The 18724-nt window shown below is 38.3% G+C and overlaps 2 protein-coding genes across 2 annotated transcripts in view; one reads left to right on the top strand and one right to left on the bottom strand.

The window, feature by feature from the left end:
* Positions 1 to 309: 309 nt before the first annotated feature.
* On the bottom strand, positions 310 to 11076 carry faah2b (fatty acid amide hydrolase 2b). Its single transcript, XM_042512103.2, has 11 exons — positions 10789 to 11076; positions 9199 to 9281; positions 8382 to 8518; positions 7913 to 8122; positions 6895 to 7014; positions 6661 to 6796; positions 5423 to 5540; positions 5205 to 5324; positions 2984 to 3095; positions 2120 to 2308; positions 310 to 1299 (listed from the first exon to the last, which is right to left on the bottom strand). The coding sequence occupies exons 1-11, from the start codon at positions 10975 to 10977 to the stop codon at positions 1124 to 1126; spliced, it is 1590 nt and encodes a 529-aa protein (XP_042368037.2). The 5' UTR covers positions 10978 to 11076; the 3' UTR covers positions 310 to 1123.
* tesk1b (testis associated actin remodelling kinase 1b) overlaps positions 10967 to 18724 on the top strand; it is a 44255-nt gene continuing 36497 nt past the window's right edge. Inside the window, exons 1-2 of the mRNA XM_042512102.2 lie at positions 10967 to 11104; positions 14737 to 14811. The gene's annotated coding sequence lies outside the window, so the exon portion shown is untranslated. The remainder of the gene's footprint in view (positions 11105 to 14736; positions 14812 to 18724) is intronic.

The raw sequence follows: 18724 nt of genomic DNA, 5'->3' as shown, positions 1-18724 counted from the left end.
CTGAGCAGCAGCCACGCTGCGCTCGAGCAGCGCTGCTCATGCCGGCAGTCTGTCCCCGTACGTAAAGGCAGAGAGATTGCAGATTTTTCTTACATATTAATTTTAACTTAATGGATGAAAAGCTAATGGAGGCCTAGTTGTTCAATAAATTGCTTTTGTTTTCCATTGTTGGTCAATTTACATTCCAATTCACTTTTTTCATACTTCAGTTTTGTATGATTTAAGTAATGCATGGACCTGAAAGTAGAAATTGCATAAAATGCCCAGCCCTAGTTTTATTATAAAGCTATGTATAAATGAGAGGAAGAATTCAGAGGTTTTATTTTTTATTAAATGAAAAAAAATGAGTTGCAGCAAAAAAACAGGTACCACAATTGATTAACTGCCATTAAGCAACATTCACATTATCACACAATTAAGGTTTTGTCAGGGTGTTAAAACCTTTCTAGTAAGTTACAAAACCCAGACACGTCTTCACAGGTGTTTCATTATTCTGACCACTTCAGCCATACGAGAGCATGTCTACACTTGATTGTCATCTATAGATCAGCTGTTCCTGCGGGACACACTATGCATTTATCACTTTTTAACATATATGGTTTAAGGTAACATCCACAAACTCTCAGCTTAGCTCCACTCAGTGTGAACCAGAGCAGGGGCGACATTATTTAAAACAGAAACACCTGTGTATGTGGAGGCCATTTAAAACCTTGAACCTGTCATGTGCTGACCTTTTTTGAGAGTGAAAATTGTAACACATGTAACTATACAGGTGCTGCCAGTCCAAAAATGGGGAAAAACAAACTGTTCTATAAAAGGTAGGTATCTGCACAACACACAGGACTTCACAGTTGACAGACAGTGCCTCTTTTTGTGTGTTAACGTGAATGCTAAATTTCCACTAATATAAAAATCTTTCATAAAGCTTGTGCTCATGACTTCCAGAAGAGGGTAAATCATAAAAATCATGACCGACACTTACTGGAACAACTCTTTGCCACTTGAACATCCAGCAATCTGATTGTACCTTTTTGTTTACTACAGCAAGCAGCAAGGCAGATAAGAGAGAACCACAATCTTTAATACAGTCTGGAGATTTGGTGACGGCTGTCGGTGTGTGGTTTCACTTGGCCCCGGGGTCCCTCCAGCCTCCGAACGTCTTCTCTATGTACAGGGCCATCTCGAGGGTCAGATGGTCCTGCAGCTTCCCACCAACGACCTGCACACCCAGGGGGACACCCTCCTCATTCAGACCCAGAGGGCACTGTGTGGCCGGCAGCCCGAGGATGTTGATTATACCTGAAGGAGGTACGTGAAAATGTAAGTAAGACCGGAGCACTTTGTGATCACTTTACTGGAGGTCCTGTAACTGCAGAGTGTGTTTAATAATTTTAGAGGAAAGGAGGAGATTTAATATCATACTAATTGTTCTGAGTGGGAAAGGGCTGTGATAGTTTCCACAATTTTTATTATGCTCCATGCCAGCAATAGCCGTGGTCGGAGGCATTATGTTTTTGGGTTTTCTGACCGTCTGTACATGTGCTTGTAAGCTGTGACTCTGACTTACTCATGGCTTGATAGGCTCACTGAATTCTGTTGTCTCTCACGGTACATCTTGACATGTATTTGAGCTCCATTCACCAGAGTTTATCAGGAGGAAGTGAGGACACGGTGACAAATGTGTGAAATTAATACTTTGAAACGTGGATTAACATATTTTTTTGTGCTGCATTCAAACGTCTTTCACAAGCGTATAAACTTTGAAACCCGAGCAAATTAGTTTGATTTCTTTTGAAAACATGGGGATAAAAGGGCAATGAACGAAATGCAAGATATTGGTAAAATGTAAGAAAACAACCTGAAAATTAGTTCTGAAAAAAAGAGAAAATTGATAGAGAATTATCAAGAAAAATGTTAAAAATTTTCTCTCTTTTTTGCAGTTTTAACAATGTCAACTATTGTGATGAAAACTAGATCATAATTTGTTTATCTGAGTGTTTTCCAGATGGTGGCTGCAGTCACCTGCATATAGTGATTTCTGGAAAAGTTTTTTTGGGGGGGTTATTTTTCAGGTAATTTCCTTATAGCTTTTTACCGTTGAAAAGTGACCAGGACTGACCTGTGTAGGCGAAGTCGAAGGGTCTGAAGAGTGGGTGGTGGTGTTTGGGAGCCACTCTGGGGTGTGTGGGGTAAAGAAAAACACCATCAGTCCCCAGCAGCTCCTCCACCTCCCTCTGTAGCTTCTCCTTCTTTTGGATGATTAAGGGCGAGGCTTTGGAAGTATGGCTCATCTCCAGCAGGGCGAGACCTAAACACCTCACACAAACACACACGTCATGGAAAACTTATACAGCTACAACCTTAAGACAACAGCTGACAGAATTAGATATACCGCCACATAGTTAGGCCTTCTTGTGATATTGCATTCAAGACAATGAGACAGATGCTAGGTCACGGTGACCTTGAGCTTTGAACACCTAATCAGGTTATTGCTGAGTTTAAGTGAATGTTTGTGGCACATATGAAGAACTTCCCTCAAAGTGTTCTTGAGATATCCCATTCATAAGAATGAGGTGGATGCAAGGTCACCTTGACCTTGACCTTTGACCACCAAAATCTAATCAGCTCATTGTTTAGTCCAGGTGGATGTTTGTGCAAAATTTGAAAAATTCAAGGTGTTCTTGAGATACCACATTCATGAGAACGAAAACGGATGGAAGTTCACAGTGACCTTGACCTTTGACTGCCAAAGAGTAATCAGTTCATTGTTGAATCGAGGTGATCGTTTGTGCCAAATTTGAAGAAATTCCCGCAAGGTTTTCTTACAATATTGTGTTTACGAGAATGGGATGGAAGAAAACCTGTGACTGGCATGGAGGTGTAATAAAACAGTAATCCTGTTTTATTCATATCTCATTATAATCTTTAAAGTAAAACTTGACAAAAAGTTAGAAATGATAATATATGTTCCCTTCCCCCTTACCGATAGCAGCCATGGTATGCTCTGATTTTCCCATCATCCATTTCAGCAGCTCCCACAGAGGCCACACAGGTCGTCCTTGTTCACCCATCAGCTCAGCAAACGGCTGAGGAGGCTAAGAAGAGGAAACATTTTAAACACTAACGGTCACATAAAGTAAACTGTATGTTATACTTTAGTGATGTTCACTGACGCTGCTCACAACAACCATCATGTGGTCGCTATTTTCTGTTTTCACCAGCTTCTTAGTACAAAGAGTTGCCACTTGTGACGAAATTCTGAGAAAATTCTTAAAATGTTAACATTTTCCAAGAATCTTTAAGTTAAGACTAGATCCTGGAAAAAAACAAAAGTTATTTACACACTATCTTAACCCTTAACAGAGCTCCTTTAAGAGGCTTAAGTGTCTCTTAGGCAGAGGTGAAAATAGAAGAAAGACAACGAGGTCGGAGAAATATTCTTCAAACACGGGATGACGGCGAGTTAATGAAAGGCTTTAGATAAGATCATGCAGAGATCATGTGGTGAAACTCATTAGAGATGCGCTCCCGTCTCTCACTCAACGCAAACGCTGTAATGCCAGAAATAAAGTAATGACAACACTAAGACATTTGGCAACTGGAAAAATGTATGTTAAATTATTTCCTCTGGGCGTCCACACCCTGCAGTCTTACTAAAACAGGTCACATCTGTAACAACCAATCACACCTTTTAAAAGAAAGTGTTATACCTCTTCGTTATGTCAACCACACCTCCGTTTCGGCTGCTGTCAGAATGTTTGTGGATACAGCCCCAGGCTGTTTACGTAAATTTGATTTGATTTTTGGAATTTCATAACACAACTCATACTAGTATCCTGACAGAAAAAATAGCTAGCACTTAAAAGCATGACTAAAAACTCTCCAAAGTGGTCCTCGGTGGAAACAGCAAACAGTATGATTAAAAAGTACTTAAAACATGAGTCCACAGGAAATACACACTTATATGAAGCACACACAATACCAGAGAAAAATATCTTCATGAAATTATTTGCAAGATTTGACGCCTGAAACACTGTTAAAAGCAGACTTTATTCTAAATGCAGGAAAGCCTTTAGAATAAAGACGTTATTGTGGCACTATAATCTGTCCTCTGTATAATCTCACAGTGATTTCTCAATTGCAGCAAAACGTCACGTACATCTACTAACTTTAAAGGGACAGTCCACCCTAAAATCTGAAATACATTTTCTCCTCTCATCTGTAGTGCTATTTATCAGTCTAGATTGTTTTGGTGTGAGTTGCCGAATGTTGGATATAGCTGTCGAGTCTAGCTTCTCTCTAATATAATGGAACCGGTTACTCAAGATAATCCACACATCGTGTTGTGAGCAGTTTCATGGAGGAACTTTTTTCTTTCTACCGAACCTCCATCAACCATATCACTGTGCAGAAAGAAGTGTGCATGTACTCATGGGCGAGAGGCTTGTGTCTGTGACAGTGCGAGATGTAAACATTAATGGCGTCCTCCTCAGCTGAGCTGAGCACATAACAGTAGATGTGGATGCAACAGCCTCTGTCGTGGGGATTTTCACTAATACATTATTTTCTATAAGATTATGTTTTTCTTCTATAGCTGTAAGATAAATGCACGAAAGTAAAAGCATTTTTATCTGAAATGTAGTGGAGTAGAAATATATAAAGTAGCATAAAATAAAAATACTCAAAGAAAGTACTTCAAAATTGTACATTAGTTTAGCACTTAAGTGAATGCACTGAAATACTTTCAACTAAAACAGCTCTTGTCTCACATTTGTTGTAAAATATTTCAGACTAAGTGAATAAGTAATGGCATGGCAGTAAAAATAACCCAATCAGAGGAGAGAGAGAGAGAGTGTGTGTGTGTGTGTGTGTGTGTGTGTGTGTGTGTGTGTGTGTGTGTGTGTGTGTGTGTGTGTGTGTGTGTGTGTGTGTGTGTGTGTGTGTGTGTGTGTGTGTGTGGGTGGGGTATGCTGTGCTCTGGCAGCTAAACAGATTAGTGAACCATTTCTGGACAACAGACGACAATAGGTGCTGTGACTGAGACTCGGCCTGCTTTCTCTCACAGTGAAAAATGTCTTTTGAGCGAGAGTCTTGAGTAACTAACGCCTGTTTCCCTCGTGTCTCTCCTGTTTGTCTGCACTCTACCATCAGGAAAACTGATAAAAACACACTGCTCTGGATCTGGCTGTCAGAATGTCACCTACCTTGCCCTCATCGTCGGGAAGAGCCATGTAGGTGTCCCAGATCTGGAAGCCATAGCGGAGCTCGGGGAAACTCACTTCTTGGACTTTCACTCCGAGGTCGGCCTCCAGACGCTCCACAACCTGGAGAACATCACTTGAGGACTTTAATTCTAAAAACCTGTTTTCCTGTACTCATTTTACAGACTCAAAACAGCCTACATAAGTTGTATTTAACGCACCTTCCTCTGAATGTTCATGAGCTCTTTGCTGACAGGGTATGTCATCTGAGAGCCGCCATCATGAGGGATGGTGAAGAACCGCAGCTTCTTTAGGTCAACTTTTTTATCTAAAGACAACCTGTGTAGACATGTATGAAGAAATACTGCAAATAAGAAAAACAGTGCTCCTCAAAGACTTAATCTTTACACACTGTCCGGGTTTGGGTGTGTAACTGACTCTTGACCCTGAAGGTACTTTGGATTGTGGTTCAAGAGGTGGTTTGCATTCACCTGATAACAGTATGAGGGAGTTAAGACATTATTTACATTTCTAAATGGCATATTTGCATGTAATTCCCCTCACATCCTCACCTTTTACTGGAGGAAGACTGATGGAAACATTTGGCCTCATGCAAACAGAGTCATTCTTAAAGGGTAAAATTGGTATTTTTCAACCTGGACCCTATTTTTCCATATTTCTGTGTCTAAGTAACTAATGAAGACAACAATTTTGAACTTCATCCAGTATTGAGAGAGGGCATTTGCGCACCCTCAATTTATGTCCACCTCGTCTTGTTTTTGTCACTGAGAGAATCATATTATTATTCAAAGTATCTGACAATATTATGGAAATGATTCATACAGACATGTAGCTTTTTGTTAAAAAGTAAGATCTATTTTGTTTAACCAGAAACAGCCCCTTAATTGCCATTGCTAAACCCGCCATTGTTGTCTCCATTATTCACTGAGACACAGAAACATGGGAAAGGAGGGTCCAGTTTGAAAAGTACACAACATTTCAAGAGACTAAACATTTGTTTTTCACCACCTTCATTTCAAGCCATTTCACTTTGAAGTTAACTGTAGTACATTGCTGCTCTTCTTGACTTGTTGACATGTTGTTGACGGCTGTATTATTAAGAACAGTTCCAGGTCTTCTATGATGACTACTTGCTCTGCTAAACTTGTTATCTTTTTGTCTGCTGATTTCTGACATCAGGCTTTTTTAAACTTACCCACAAACTGAGGGAAGCAGGCAGCCTATATGGAAATTCTAGGGTTTCGGGTGTGCGTGTGCCTCCTGATAATTGCCATATTTGCATCTCAACAATTTGATTTTATAAGCTACTTAAGTATTATAACATCTGCTTTTACACAGATAAGTTTTCCTACTTGTCTACCTGCAAGTAAGTGTCTCGCAGCAAGTCTGGCAACATAATATCTCCATGTGCGCTTCGTGAATGTATCGGAGCTCTTACTTGTGAGCGTTGGGTCCCGCCATGATCTTGAGCATGGGCAGCAGGTCCTCAGCGTAGCGGCACATGGGACCACTGCTGCAGTAATCTGACTGCCTGCCAGTACAAGGAGGGTGCTGGTTCTCAAGAGACACGACACCTGCGGAAACACATCAGCGAAGTCTGGTTTATAAATGTGTTATTTTAACCTGCGACATAACATACGTAAATATACATTTAACATTCGCTTTCTCTTACCAGGAGTGGTTTTATGGCCAAATACCCCGTTGAAGAAACAGGGCATACGGATGCTGCCGCCGATGTCTGAACCCACGCCGATGACAGCGCCCGCACCTCCCAGTATACTGCCCTCCCCACCTGAGGCAGGCAGATGGAAGAGGAGATTAACAGAGAGGAGAGATAAGTTGGTGGGTCTGCTTTATCTGCTTTAACCAAAGTCTTGTGTTATTATAGTTATTATAGAATTATACATTCAACTTCAGATTTATGCAGCAGTACTCAAGACTTACAGGCAGGGTTCATACAAGGTGCTTAAAATACTTGAATTTGACACTCAGATATTTAAGTTCTGCAATACCTTGAAAATCAGACTTTTTTTTCCAACTCTGTCCTTGAAAAAGTACTTGAACATATTTGACAGGAGAACAAAATGATAAATTATTTCATGAAATGTTTTAGATAAATGCTTTAAATTAGAAAACAACGAATGAACATGGTTACAATTATTTTGTGAGTGCAGCCAATCAGTTGTTAAACAAAAATAAATAGTCGGCAGTATGATGTTTGCAAATCACAACACCAGAGCATCGTCACATTTAAGCATGAGTTTTGATTTAGCAGTAACTAAGCAGCAGTTAATTAATCCTAAACTGATTTTAGGCCATGGTTTGAGGCCCTGCTTACAAATTTGCTTGTAACACATGGATGTGGAGAAGACATTTTCATTCTTCAAAATAAAAACAAGTGCTTGAAAGAGTACTTGAGAGTCCTTAAATGTGACTCTCCCCTGTCTGTACGATCCCTGTGCAGGTTTGATTTCCCCTTTAAGGACAGAGCCTTTGTGTCTGTGTGTCTGCACTGTGCTGTAATATGATTATCAGGCAACAGCAGAGCTAATCCCGGAGACAAACAGACAATTAGTGGTTCTAGATTAATGCTTCTTGACTCTGAACTTCATGTCAACAACAGGATGCTCTGCCTGGAAGAGAAGTCGATCCTTAAGGTCACCGCTCAGTTAAAAGTTAAAGTTTCCCACCTGAACTTCCTCCTGGTATCCTCTCCAGGTCGTACGGGTTGTTGGTGATGCCGTGGAGGTGGTTGTGGGACTCGCACCACATGCACAGCTCGCTGGTGTTCGTGACGCCCATCGGGATGGCGCCCGCTCTCTTCAGCAGGGCCACTGGAGGAGCGTCGACTGTGGCCACGATTCTTCGCCTGGAGATAACACCGGTAGTGAAGGGCATACCTGGAAAATGTTAAAAATGACAGGATTATGTAAATACATACATTACATACATTTAAAAATTACAACTCTAACAATTAAGGTAGCTGTATTTTGGTGGATATACATTTAAATACTTGTGAAGTGGGTCTGAAAGTACCACAAGGAAAGTGATGTCGTTCCAGGTTTCAAAGGGTTAAAAAACTGGTTATCTGAAGCATGTAATCAGAGTAAAATGCCTGGTTTCAGGTGGGTGACAGGAGATTAGATTTCTGGAAGTTACCCTGAAGGGAGAAGGACTCTTTGACAGAGAGTGGGACTCCCAGTAAAGGCAGTCGGTCCTCCAGCACCTCCTCTCCACCAGTTTCCTCCTCAATCAGCTTGTCGACCTGGCTCGCCTCCTGCAGGGCAGCATCAAACCTGGACAAAGAATAAGTATGTTCTTAATCACAAATTTTCCCGATATTTAAACAAAAGTTTAAACCTAAACTAGTCTACTCGTCTCAAAGTAAGAAAACTCTCAGAAAAACACTCAAAATGAGCAGCATTTAATCTGTAAGGTTAGAAATTGTCTGAAAAATAGTAAGTGATTTGAAATCTTAAATCACATTTTTCAAATATCCAAATAATATTTTACATGAAATATGTTGCACTTTGCACCGTGCATTATGAAAATTGCTCATTGTTCTACAAAACATGACACAAGTCACTGAATTCTTGTTAACAAAAATGGCATTTACATGCATGAAATAATATTCATTTTCAGTTTAACCAGTAAGTATTTCTGGTGAAAATAGCAACATTTAATCAACTATTCTGCACTTCCCCTGCAGACAGACTAATTAAATATTTGATCCAAATCTTTTTCTAAATCCTTGATGGTTAAGATTCATGCATCATCTTGGAAACTATACATATAATAGAAATTAAGTGTCACCATTAAAAAAATCAGATTTTCTTTTGTTTGGAGTGCTTAGCTGAAGAAATATTTCAGAGGTACATTATTGAAAACTTTGAGAACCGCTGAATAAATAGACAAATCTTTTCTCCAGCACAATAAACACAAAAAGAGTATCTAAGGAGGGAAGATTTTTTCTTGCCTGTCTTTTGTGACAGCATTGAGAAAAGGGTTGACTTCCTGGATCCTGTCAATGTAAGCGCGCACCACCTCCACACTTGACACCTGCAGGAACACAATAGTTAGACAACACAGGTGCACGACTACAAAAGTCAGAGAAAAGAAAAACTAGACCTGCTGCAAGAATTGTAAAAAAAAAAAAACTTCCCGTGCATTCTTTCAGGTGAAAGATGAAAAAGGTTTGTGCCAAAGATGGAGAGCGGGAGAAGAAAAACGATATCTTTTAACTTTTTATGTTCCTCTGCTAACATATTAATGGGCGTGGACATACAGTGCGGCTGCAGTGATTTTCATTATAGATTGTTGTGCTAATTGTTTTCTCAATTTACTTATAATAATATTAATAATTCTTCTCATAACGTAAGAAATTGTTAAAAACCGTTAACATATACACATATGCAAAGCTGAAACTAGTGCATTTTTTTACAGTGGCCCTGAGGGTCAAAATACAGCATCTCACAAAACACAACATTTCAGAGAAGTAAACAACAGTTCAGAAAACTCTACATTTTCTGAAATGTTTTGTTTTTAATGTTCTGTGAAATGTCATTTTGTTTTGTGAAATGTTGATTTGTGAAATATTATATATATTTTATTTTATGAAATTCTATGTTTCTGGAAATGTGTTTTGTGAGGTGTCCTGTTTTCTTGAATGCTGATGTGCATTGACCCTAAGAGCAACCATAGATTTTGCTTAAAAATTAATTGGACATTATTTGGTAAAACAATCTATTGATTGATTATGAAGATGTTTCAGTTCTAGATAGAAGCAACCAGCACTGAATACTGCAGCCCACAGCAATAAATACAAAATTTGTTATGCTTATAATAATAAACATGCTCTGTTAACTAATGTTTTCCCCCTCCAATATACATCGGATAGGGCTGGGACCAAAAATTATTTTCATTTTCGATAAATTGATTGTTAGGTCGAGAAAATGTAGAAAAAAATGTAAGTCAGTGTTTCCTGAAAGATGATGTCCTCAAATATCTTGTTTAGTCTACAACCGACAGATATTCAGTGAAGAGAAACCAGAAAATACTCAGATCTGTATTTTTACTCTTTATAAAGTCATATTCATCCATTATCCAAAAAAATCTTCATAAATTAAATAGTTGATAAGTAATCTATTCTTTGTAGCAGCTCTAACCTTGGATGCCCTACAATCCAACCTATACCTGTCTGAGTTTGTCTCAATAAAATGAAAATGCCTCATAAAAGGCTGCAGGGTCACTATATGGCAGCTGCGTCTATTGTGTCCATTTATGATGATGATAAGGACAGGTGCTATTCCACAGGTGCTACTGCCTCATTATCAGGGCGTGGAAAGAAAAATGTAAGGAAAATAGAAAGAGTAGACCAGGGGTGGAGCTAGCTTTGGCTATAATAATGTATTTAATATTGAAAAACAAGCTTATATAACTCTACTTGTGTGATTCTAAACAACCTGAAATATTTGAGTAATAACAAGTGATTATTTATTAGATTTATTTAAAAAAAAAATCTCATCTGTCCAGGAGCGGTTGCCCTGCAGTGTGGCCGGGTACACACCTCTTTCCTCCGGATCTTTTTGGCGAGCTGCGTCGCTGACATGACCAGGAGAGGGTTGCTGACGGGCGGCAGCTTCTTCCCGGACATAGCGGGTCTCCGAGGAGACAAGAGCCGGAACAGCATGAAGAACACTCCCATTACCGCCTTGAAGAGCCATACCTGAGCCTTTTCCAGGCGGCTCAGTGCCATGTTTCCACCGCGGGGAGAGGACGGAGGGTCAGCCGTGGTCACGCCGATCCGGTTCTCCACAGTCCGGAACTCCTCCAGCGGCTGGACGTCAGCGAATATATCAACCAGCTACATCAACTTCACACAGGTTAGTGTGGCAGCGCATTTCCGCCAGTCTGATAAAAATAAAAGATCCTGTTGAGTCATCATTATGAGAAACTTTCTAAAATAATGACTAAGCATCTAATAAATTATAACGTGTTGTTGAAGATTTTTGACTCAGTATCTCACAAATAATGAAGAACAGTAATTATTTTTATTATTATGAGATACAAAGTTGTTATTTTTTAAATAGTCTACTAAGTCATTTTCAGGTACTAAATCATTTTTTTTAAATACTTTATTGTTATTTTAAGATACGAATTAATTGTGAGAAATAAATACATTATTTAGGGAAATTACGTTATTATCTTGGTATGGTCTATTATGTCATTATTTTAAATGCACTAGTAAGTTATTTTGAGGTATCAATTCATTATGCTGAGGAGCCAACTCATTTTTTTTTATTACTTTGAGATAGCTAATTATGGAAAAGGCCTAATACGTCCATATTTTGAGTTACTATGTCATTATGGGGTAATGAGTTCTGTTAAAAATACTAAGACATTATGTTGAGATGCTTAGTCATTGTTCTGGGGTAGCTACTAATTTATTGTTGTGAGATACTAAGTCATTATTTTGAGGTAATGAGCCATTAATTTAAGAGTATAAGCCATTGTTTTGAGGTACTGAGTTATGATATTTAGGGATGCAGTCATTTTAAATTATTAAGTCATTATTTCTGAGATACTTAATCATTATTTTGAGGTACTCATTCTTAATTTTGAGATAACCCATCAAGTCATTATGTTGAGGTATTGACTCTTTTTTGAGGTTTTAAATAATTATTTAAGGGTATTAATTCATTATTTTGAGAAACTAAGTCATTATGTTAAGATACTAAGTCAGTATTTTAAGTTAGGTAATTATTTTGAGATAAAAAAACATTTTGAGACACAAGAATCTTCAAATAATAATAATCTTAACTCAACATCTACTTAAGGGTTTTGTTTAATTTCTCCAGGGATTTTAACTACAAGCAGTCCCAACTTGAAAGACCCCAAAAAACCTTGAATTAAGGTTTTAATTTACTTGTTGTATTTATTCTACTATTTCCTGTGTTAACTTTCAGTTAACTTTCAAGCTAAATCTCAAGTTGTATGTGATAGTGAGGCGTTTTATTTTGAAAATCTTGACCGGAATGTCTATTTATAGGCCTACATAGTTTATGCATATTGACAATGACCTGGATTGGCCTCTGAAGTAATCAAGGGTAAAGTCTAACAAAAGCTATACATATTTAACATGTAATGTGATTGTCTGAATTGCTCTATTGTGCAATATCAATAACAAGCAAAGTCAGTCATTTACCACTAAACAAGGACACAGTTAGAGAGTTAATTTTTGTTTTCATGCAGACCTGAATTGCCCTTACTGCACAAACAGAAACTGTATCAGAGGTAAAGACCTGCCACCACATGTAGAGACCACGTAGCCTATAGATGACGCCCGTGTGCTCAAGCCTTGATTGGTGAGACTTCTAAAAAATAATGCTTTTTTTTGGTTAATGTTCATAAAATTAAGGTAAACATTGACAAAAATCCCTCTACAAACCCAAGGAGTACATGGTTATTTCTAGGAAGAAATATGATATTCTCCTAGCTCTTAGCTCTTATCTAAAAATTACGTAACTACACCAAGGCTGGAGCTGTGGAGTCAAAACTGGGCGTCAATCTGCCAGGGGGTCCCCCACCCCCAGAAAAAAAAATCAAGATTTAAAAAAATCATCTCCTTCTATTTTATATTTATCATGCACAAGTACAGCTATATTAGCTATACCATTATGCCATAAAAAAAACAAAAAAACAACCTATCGTCAGCATTATTTACACAAATGAAGGAAATTCTAATCGGGAGACACTGGAACTTTAAATTAATAGATAAATGTAAAAATAATCATATGAGGATGAAGATGATAATATAGTGCAAAAAATAAGTTGTACAAATGAACAATAATGATTATATGTATTTATTAGTGTTAGAACATAATAACATAATATTCTAAGATAAAGCTTTTTTTACAAAGCTTTGGAAGGAGTCATTCTGCATTTTGGTTACTTTTATTAATGAAGCATATTTGACTGATAATGTCTCTATACTTTAATATAAATAACATTTTGAATCCAGGACTTTTACTTGTAATTGATTATTTTAAGAGTTCATTTGCAGAAACAGAAAAGCCATTCTTAAAATAAATAAACAACACACGTTTGATTGATATTTAATGATTTTATATATATATATATAAGTAAAAGCTTAGATATCGTTTTTAGCAAAAGAGTTCCTCATTTTACAGTCTGAAATCTTACTTCCACCACGCCCAGCGTTATATTAAAAGTAGCTCCACTTTTAACAGCTGCAACATTAAAGCAATGTACACATTAATGACTCAATAATTATAGTATAATTGTATGTTATGCATTATTTTAAAACAGTTTGACTTGAAATAATGTTAGAAGGAAGTATTTCTTGTTACACACTAACATAGGCGTTTACGTAGTAACATTTCTGTCAACGCTAGAGGGCAGCATTGCTAAAGGCTGTGATTCTCCCTCTTTCATCTCTTGTTGAGCAAACTGAGCACGTAGCAAAAGGAAAAAAACTGCCTCTGCAATGCAGGTCAGTGGGTTAGTAGAGAATCCATACTGTCTGCTGCTGCTGTTACACTGCAGCACCAACACAATGCACACACCTCATACTGTTCTGCACAAATGATCCTATTAAATCATCTGAAAGACAAAGACTGCATGTGAAACTTCACTGAAAACCGCCTTTATGACATCTTTATGGTGCATGTTCTTGCCTTTTATATCATCAGTGTCTTTTTCCGACAATTGCTCTGTAATATCAAAATAAAAGCCCGGATTGGTTTGAAATCGTTGGTAAAACATCAGTTTTCTTGTGCTTCATTCAGATGCCTTTCACAAGCGATTTGACCCTTTGAAACCTGAGCAAATTGGTTTGATTTCTTTCAACAAAAAAAAAAAATGAGGAAAAGGTAAAGACCAACTGGGTAAGAAATGCACCTCAAACTGCAAGAAATTAGATAAAGGTAACAAGACAATTATCTGAAAATTAGTTTTAAAAAAGAGGGGAGAATTATTTTTAAAAAATCAGATTTATAATTTTAATTATTGTATATTTAAAATTATGTTACAGAAAAACAAAATATAAAATATATTGAATAAATGCTTTTTCACTACACCTTTTCTAAGACATTTTCGTGTTTTGTTTTTTTTTTGATTTTACCTTTTTTTCTTATTTTCAGGTGATTTTCTTGTCACTTTTTTCACCAAGTTTTTGTTAATTTTTGGGCCATGTTTTGTTAAGTTACTTGTTACCTTTTCCCCATATTTTGGAAAGAAATCATACTGCTTTGCTCAGATTTTAAAGGGTTAAAGAGCAGCTTTAGGGTATTTTATGTTAAATAATAGCTTACGTGCATCTTATTTTAAATTTAAAAGCAAGTTCACTGATGAATGGGGGGTTATGAGTTCATCTTATTAGCTTTAAAATTCATATTAGGGCTCCACTGTGTGAATAAAAGAAATGTGAAATCAATAATATCCACATCATGGCAGCAACACCCTGCTGAGTTATTTATTGATCCTCTGTTTTCAGGAGGGACCTCATTTCCACCGCCTGTTTGAGATTATGAGATGATGCTCAGAGGCAGGAAGTGATCAGCAGGACGAGGTGAGTTCACATTAAATTATATGAACTGCAGAGGGTGGAGGCTTTGTGCACAGACCTACAGCCTGTTAACCCATTAATATGATAACTAAGAGGTTATAGTTTATCTTTAGCTATAAAGTGGTGGAATGTAACTAAGTACATTTACTCAAGTACAGTACTGAAGTACAAATTTCAGGTACTTGCACTTTACTTGAGTTTTTATTTTCATAGTACTTTATACTTTTACTCCACTTAGTTTCAGAGGAAAATATTGTACTTTTTACTTCATTACATGTATCTGACAGCTTTAGTAACATAAGAAAAGTGCATAAAATATGATGTTTTGTTACAAAATAAACTACCCAACAGAAAACTAAATGGCAACTGTTTTGAGCCTTTGGGTATTTTTTTATTTTTCTAAATTCGGTACTTTGGCAATTATTTTATTTAACATTTAAGTCAATTTCTGTTTTTTTGTTTTGGGTTTTTTTTTTTTTTTAGCTCAGTTTTTTTTCTGAATATGAGGAATATGGCACTTTTACTTTTCATGCCTACAGTACAATTAAATACTTCCTCCACACCTGCAAATAAACTGCAATTTCTGTCGACAAAATGAAGTGCTGTCACAGAGTTACAGGATAAATGCGCCTCCGGGGGATACACCCAGTCCAAAAACATCACAATGACATATCACAATCCCAACCAAGCGGAGAAAAACATTCCCCACCTGTAAGGTGAAACCCGAGGCTCAGAAAACTACCGGGCATGTAGAGACAAGAGAGAAAACACACAATTTGCAGAGTTTGTGTCCCTGTGTGAGGCTGCAGGAGAAACACGGCTGTCTGGGAAAGTGCATAAAGCAAAAGTGACTGCACTAAACTGCCCATTATTTTGAGATTATGTCGTGTCTTTAGCATGTGCTCCGGCGTGTTTTATGGGACCCGTAAAGCCTCTGTGAATGCAGGCCTTCAGGGTAAAATGATCCGGGGTCAGTGAACAACAGAGGATGGCTTCAGGCTCTTTTGTGTTGATTTCCAGCTTCTTTGCTGTCGCTGTTGTCACTGGATATACACCACATGACATCTACCTATAGCTTTTGACTCTCACATTATGGAAAAAACTGTCTGAAGTCCTTGGAAACACTCACATCCAAATAGATTATCAAATTTAATTTTCCTGATGAGATAACAGACTCAAACCCCCCGTCTGGTTCCAGTAATTTACTTTCCTCGCTCCCTCTGGATGAAGCAGCACTTCACCCTCTGATCCACTTTCCAGCGCCGCCGCTTCGCCCCGGAGACCACTGTAGGCTGATTTGTCCGTCCCTCGAGGTTAAAAAGCCGTCAGTGTGTTTGTGTCTTTGTGGTTGTTTGTGTGTCTAAGTGACTGTTTTCATTACTCAGAATAACAAGTGTTCAGTGTTTCACCCTGATTGTTATTCACAGGGTGGAAGAAGCAGGTAAACAGTCATGGGACTTTCCCCTAAAATCATTGTTTGTAAATTGTTCATTTTTTTAGGTTGTATGGCTGCTTATAGAGCGGTGCATGGATGAAGGGGTTTTTTTGTAGGCCAGCCTGGAATATGACATTGCCCTGGTTCTCACCACAAAAATTCAGGAGGATTTTTCTATTGGATTTTGGATTACTGCAGAAAAAAAACCCTTCTGTGGCCAAAGGTCATGATACTTTCACATTTTGTTCAGATCTTCCTATAGGCAGTGTGTGCAGGCTTGATTTCTGATTAGCTCTTGTTCTTGTCGGTAATAAATGCAATAAATATAAAGAGAATTATAATATTTATAATATAGTATACATTTATAGAGGTAATCCTCACAAACAAACACCATTGTGTAGATTTTATATTATTTATTATATTATTAGTATTAGTCAAGTCCTCATTTCAGGCATCTGACTAAAGACCTGTTTAAAAAACCCTTTGACTTTGAGACGAGGGAACTGAAACGTGCAGAAATGCCATCATTTTAACTAATTCCTCTAGCACTCTATACTGCAAGTTGAGTATTGCCCACAGTTTAAGAAAAGCTGAAAACTGCCTTTGATTTAACATCATATCTGATCAAAAATAGCTGCTAAAACAATGAAAAGTGTGGGAGAAAAGTATGGGATCATTTTGAGTTAAACTGTTTAGTTGGGGACTATTTTGTCTAGCTTTAAAAAAATTTAATAAAAGAAAAGTAAAACATACAGCGTATTATGCAGCACCACCTCCACTTGTCTATTTGTCTACTCAGCAGTAGTCTTTCATCCAGCATGGGGGGCGGGGGAGGTGGGCCATGTGGCAACTCCTCTACCTCACCCCCCTTCACCCCTCTGCTCCTCCTTTGGGGACAGGCGTGCAGGAACATGAAACAGCTGGTGTCCTCTAAAAACCAATTATAAAGGCCCCTGGCCCCCCGCCTGGCGGCCTGTAAGGGCCAAGGCAGGGGGAGAGCGGGATCGTTAGCACCCACAGATGAATCTTAACGAGAGGCCAACACCGGGGCACTCAGATGGGAGACGCAGCACAATATAGATTTTACTGTCCAGACCTGGATGTTTAGGTGGAAATTTCAGATGCAGGAGAGACTTCATGTTTTATTTACATGGTAGAAGGTATAAAGAGCCAGTCCAGTTGCTGGAATTGAACGTATATGTGACATTTGAACATTTTATACCTCTCATATCAACATTTCTAAAGTGGCACAATATATAAGATGGTTTTTGTCATTGTGAGATGGAGGGGATGGTGAGTGGCGTGACATTAGGCGAGATGATTGCGTTATAACCAGTGGCGTTTGTGGGACTGAACCTGGGTGTTTTTACCAAACGCTGCATTTTCCAACCGTGTTAATGGGACAAAACCGGGGTGTTTTATACCGACACTTTACATCGTTGCCCGGCAGCGTTTGTGATCCAGAACGATGGTGTCGTTTCCTAGCTGTGGTTTGGGAGCGAACCAGAGTGTTTGCAGTGGCGTTTGTGGGACAGAACATGGGTATATTTAGCGGTGTGTGGTGGCGTTTTCCAATAGTGTTCTTGAGACAGAACCTGAGTAGAGAGGGGCACATTTTGGTGTTTTTTTTGTTTGTGCGACCAAGACTGGGTGTTTTTTCTTGAAGTGTTAGCCATCAGCATTTCTGGGACCAAACCTGGGTGTTTTTCACTGCCACACTGCAGCGATGCCCAACGTTTGTGGTACTGAACCTGGGTGTCTGTAGCAGAACATGGTGGCGTTTATTGTGGTGTTTTTGGCAATGAACTTGGGCATTTTTAGCAGCACATTGCAGCATTTCTCAGTGGCATTTGAGCCAACAAACTTGGATGTTTTCATCAACTGTCTCTGCTTTTTCAGCAACTTCTTAACCATAACAACATTTTTTTGCTTATACCTAATCAGACCTTCACCACAGCATTGTTGAGAAACATCAAGTTTCACTTATCTGATACAAAATACTGTGCAAATGTAAGGTATTTGTGGTTTGCAGAAATGCAAAGTGTGAACATTTTATCTGGTGATTGGGTTGCATATGAGAGCAGGGGTTGTGACCAGAGTCTGTTCAGATTCAGTGCGAGATTCAGTCAAATATTACCGACATTTTCTTAAGATACAAGTGTCTTTTTGTGTAGAAAAGAATTAAAAATACTTTAAGATAAACAAGACATGTTTCTTGTGAAAGTAGGGATATCATTTAGTGGGGGAGCTTCCTTTCAGTCACTGTAACCAACAGCTTGTGGATCACTTTTAGTCCAGCAGTCACTATTGTGCTCTATGGAGATTGATCTGTCTTGTGAAGGGGATCTGAACAGCTCAGGTGCTGGATGCAGCAGGAGCGAGCTATTGATTCCCTTCCTGCTGGGCTTTGTTAAAAGTTTTCAGCAGGGGATCTGAGTGAGAGCCAGCCTCATTAAAATACATTTTTTGTCCCCCCTGAGA

The sequence above is a fragment of the Plectropomus leopardus genome, chromosome 23 (genome assembly GCF_026936395.1).
Source record: "Plectropomus leopardus strain MGB_pleo_1.0 chromosome 23, ASM2693639v1, whole genome shotgun sequence".
Taxonomy (NCBI): Eukaryota; Metazoa; Chordata; class Actinopteri; order Perciformes; family Serranidae; genus Plectropomus; species Plectropomus leopardus.
The sequence above is the reverse complement of the archived record's forward strand: the minus strand, read 5'-3'. Positions and strand labels throughout refer to the sequence as shown.

What these genes read in the sequence shown, in the direction of transcription:
- faah2b (XM_042512103.2), bottom strand. Translation starts at nt 10,977, where the DNA reads ATGGCACTGAGCCGCCTGGAAAAGGCTCAGGTATGGCTCTTCAAGGCG. An exon ending in AGAGTCCTTCTCCCTTCAGG is followed by an intron (nt 8,123 to 8,381) that starts GTAACTTCCAGA and finishes AACATTTTCCAG; the next exon opens with GTATGCCCTTCACTACCGGT. An exon ending in TGGCCATAAAACCACTCCTG is followed by an intron (nt 6,797 to 6,894) that starts GTAAGAGAAAGC and finishes GTGTTTCCGCAG; the next exon opens with GTGTCGTGTCTCTTGAGAAC.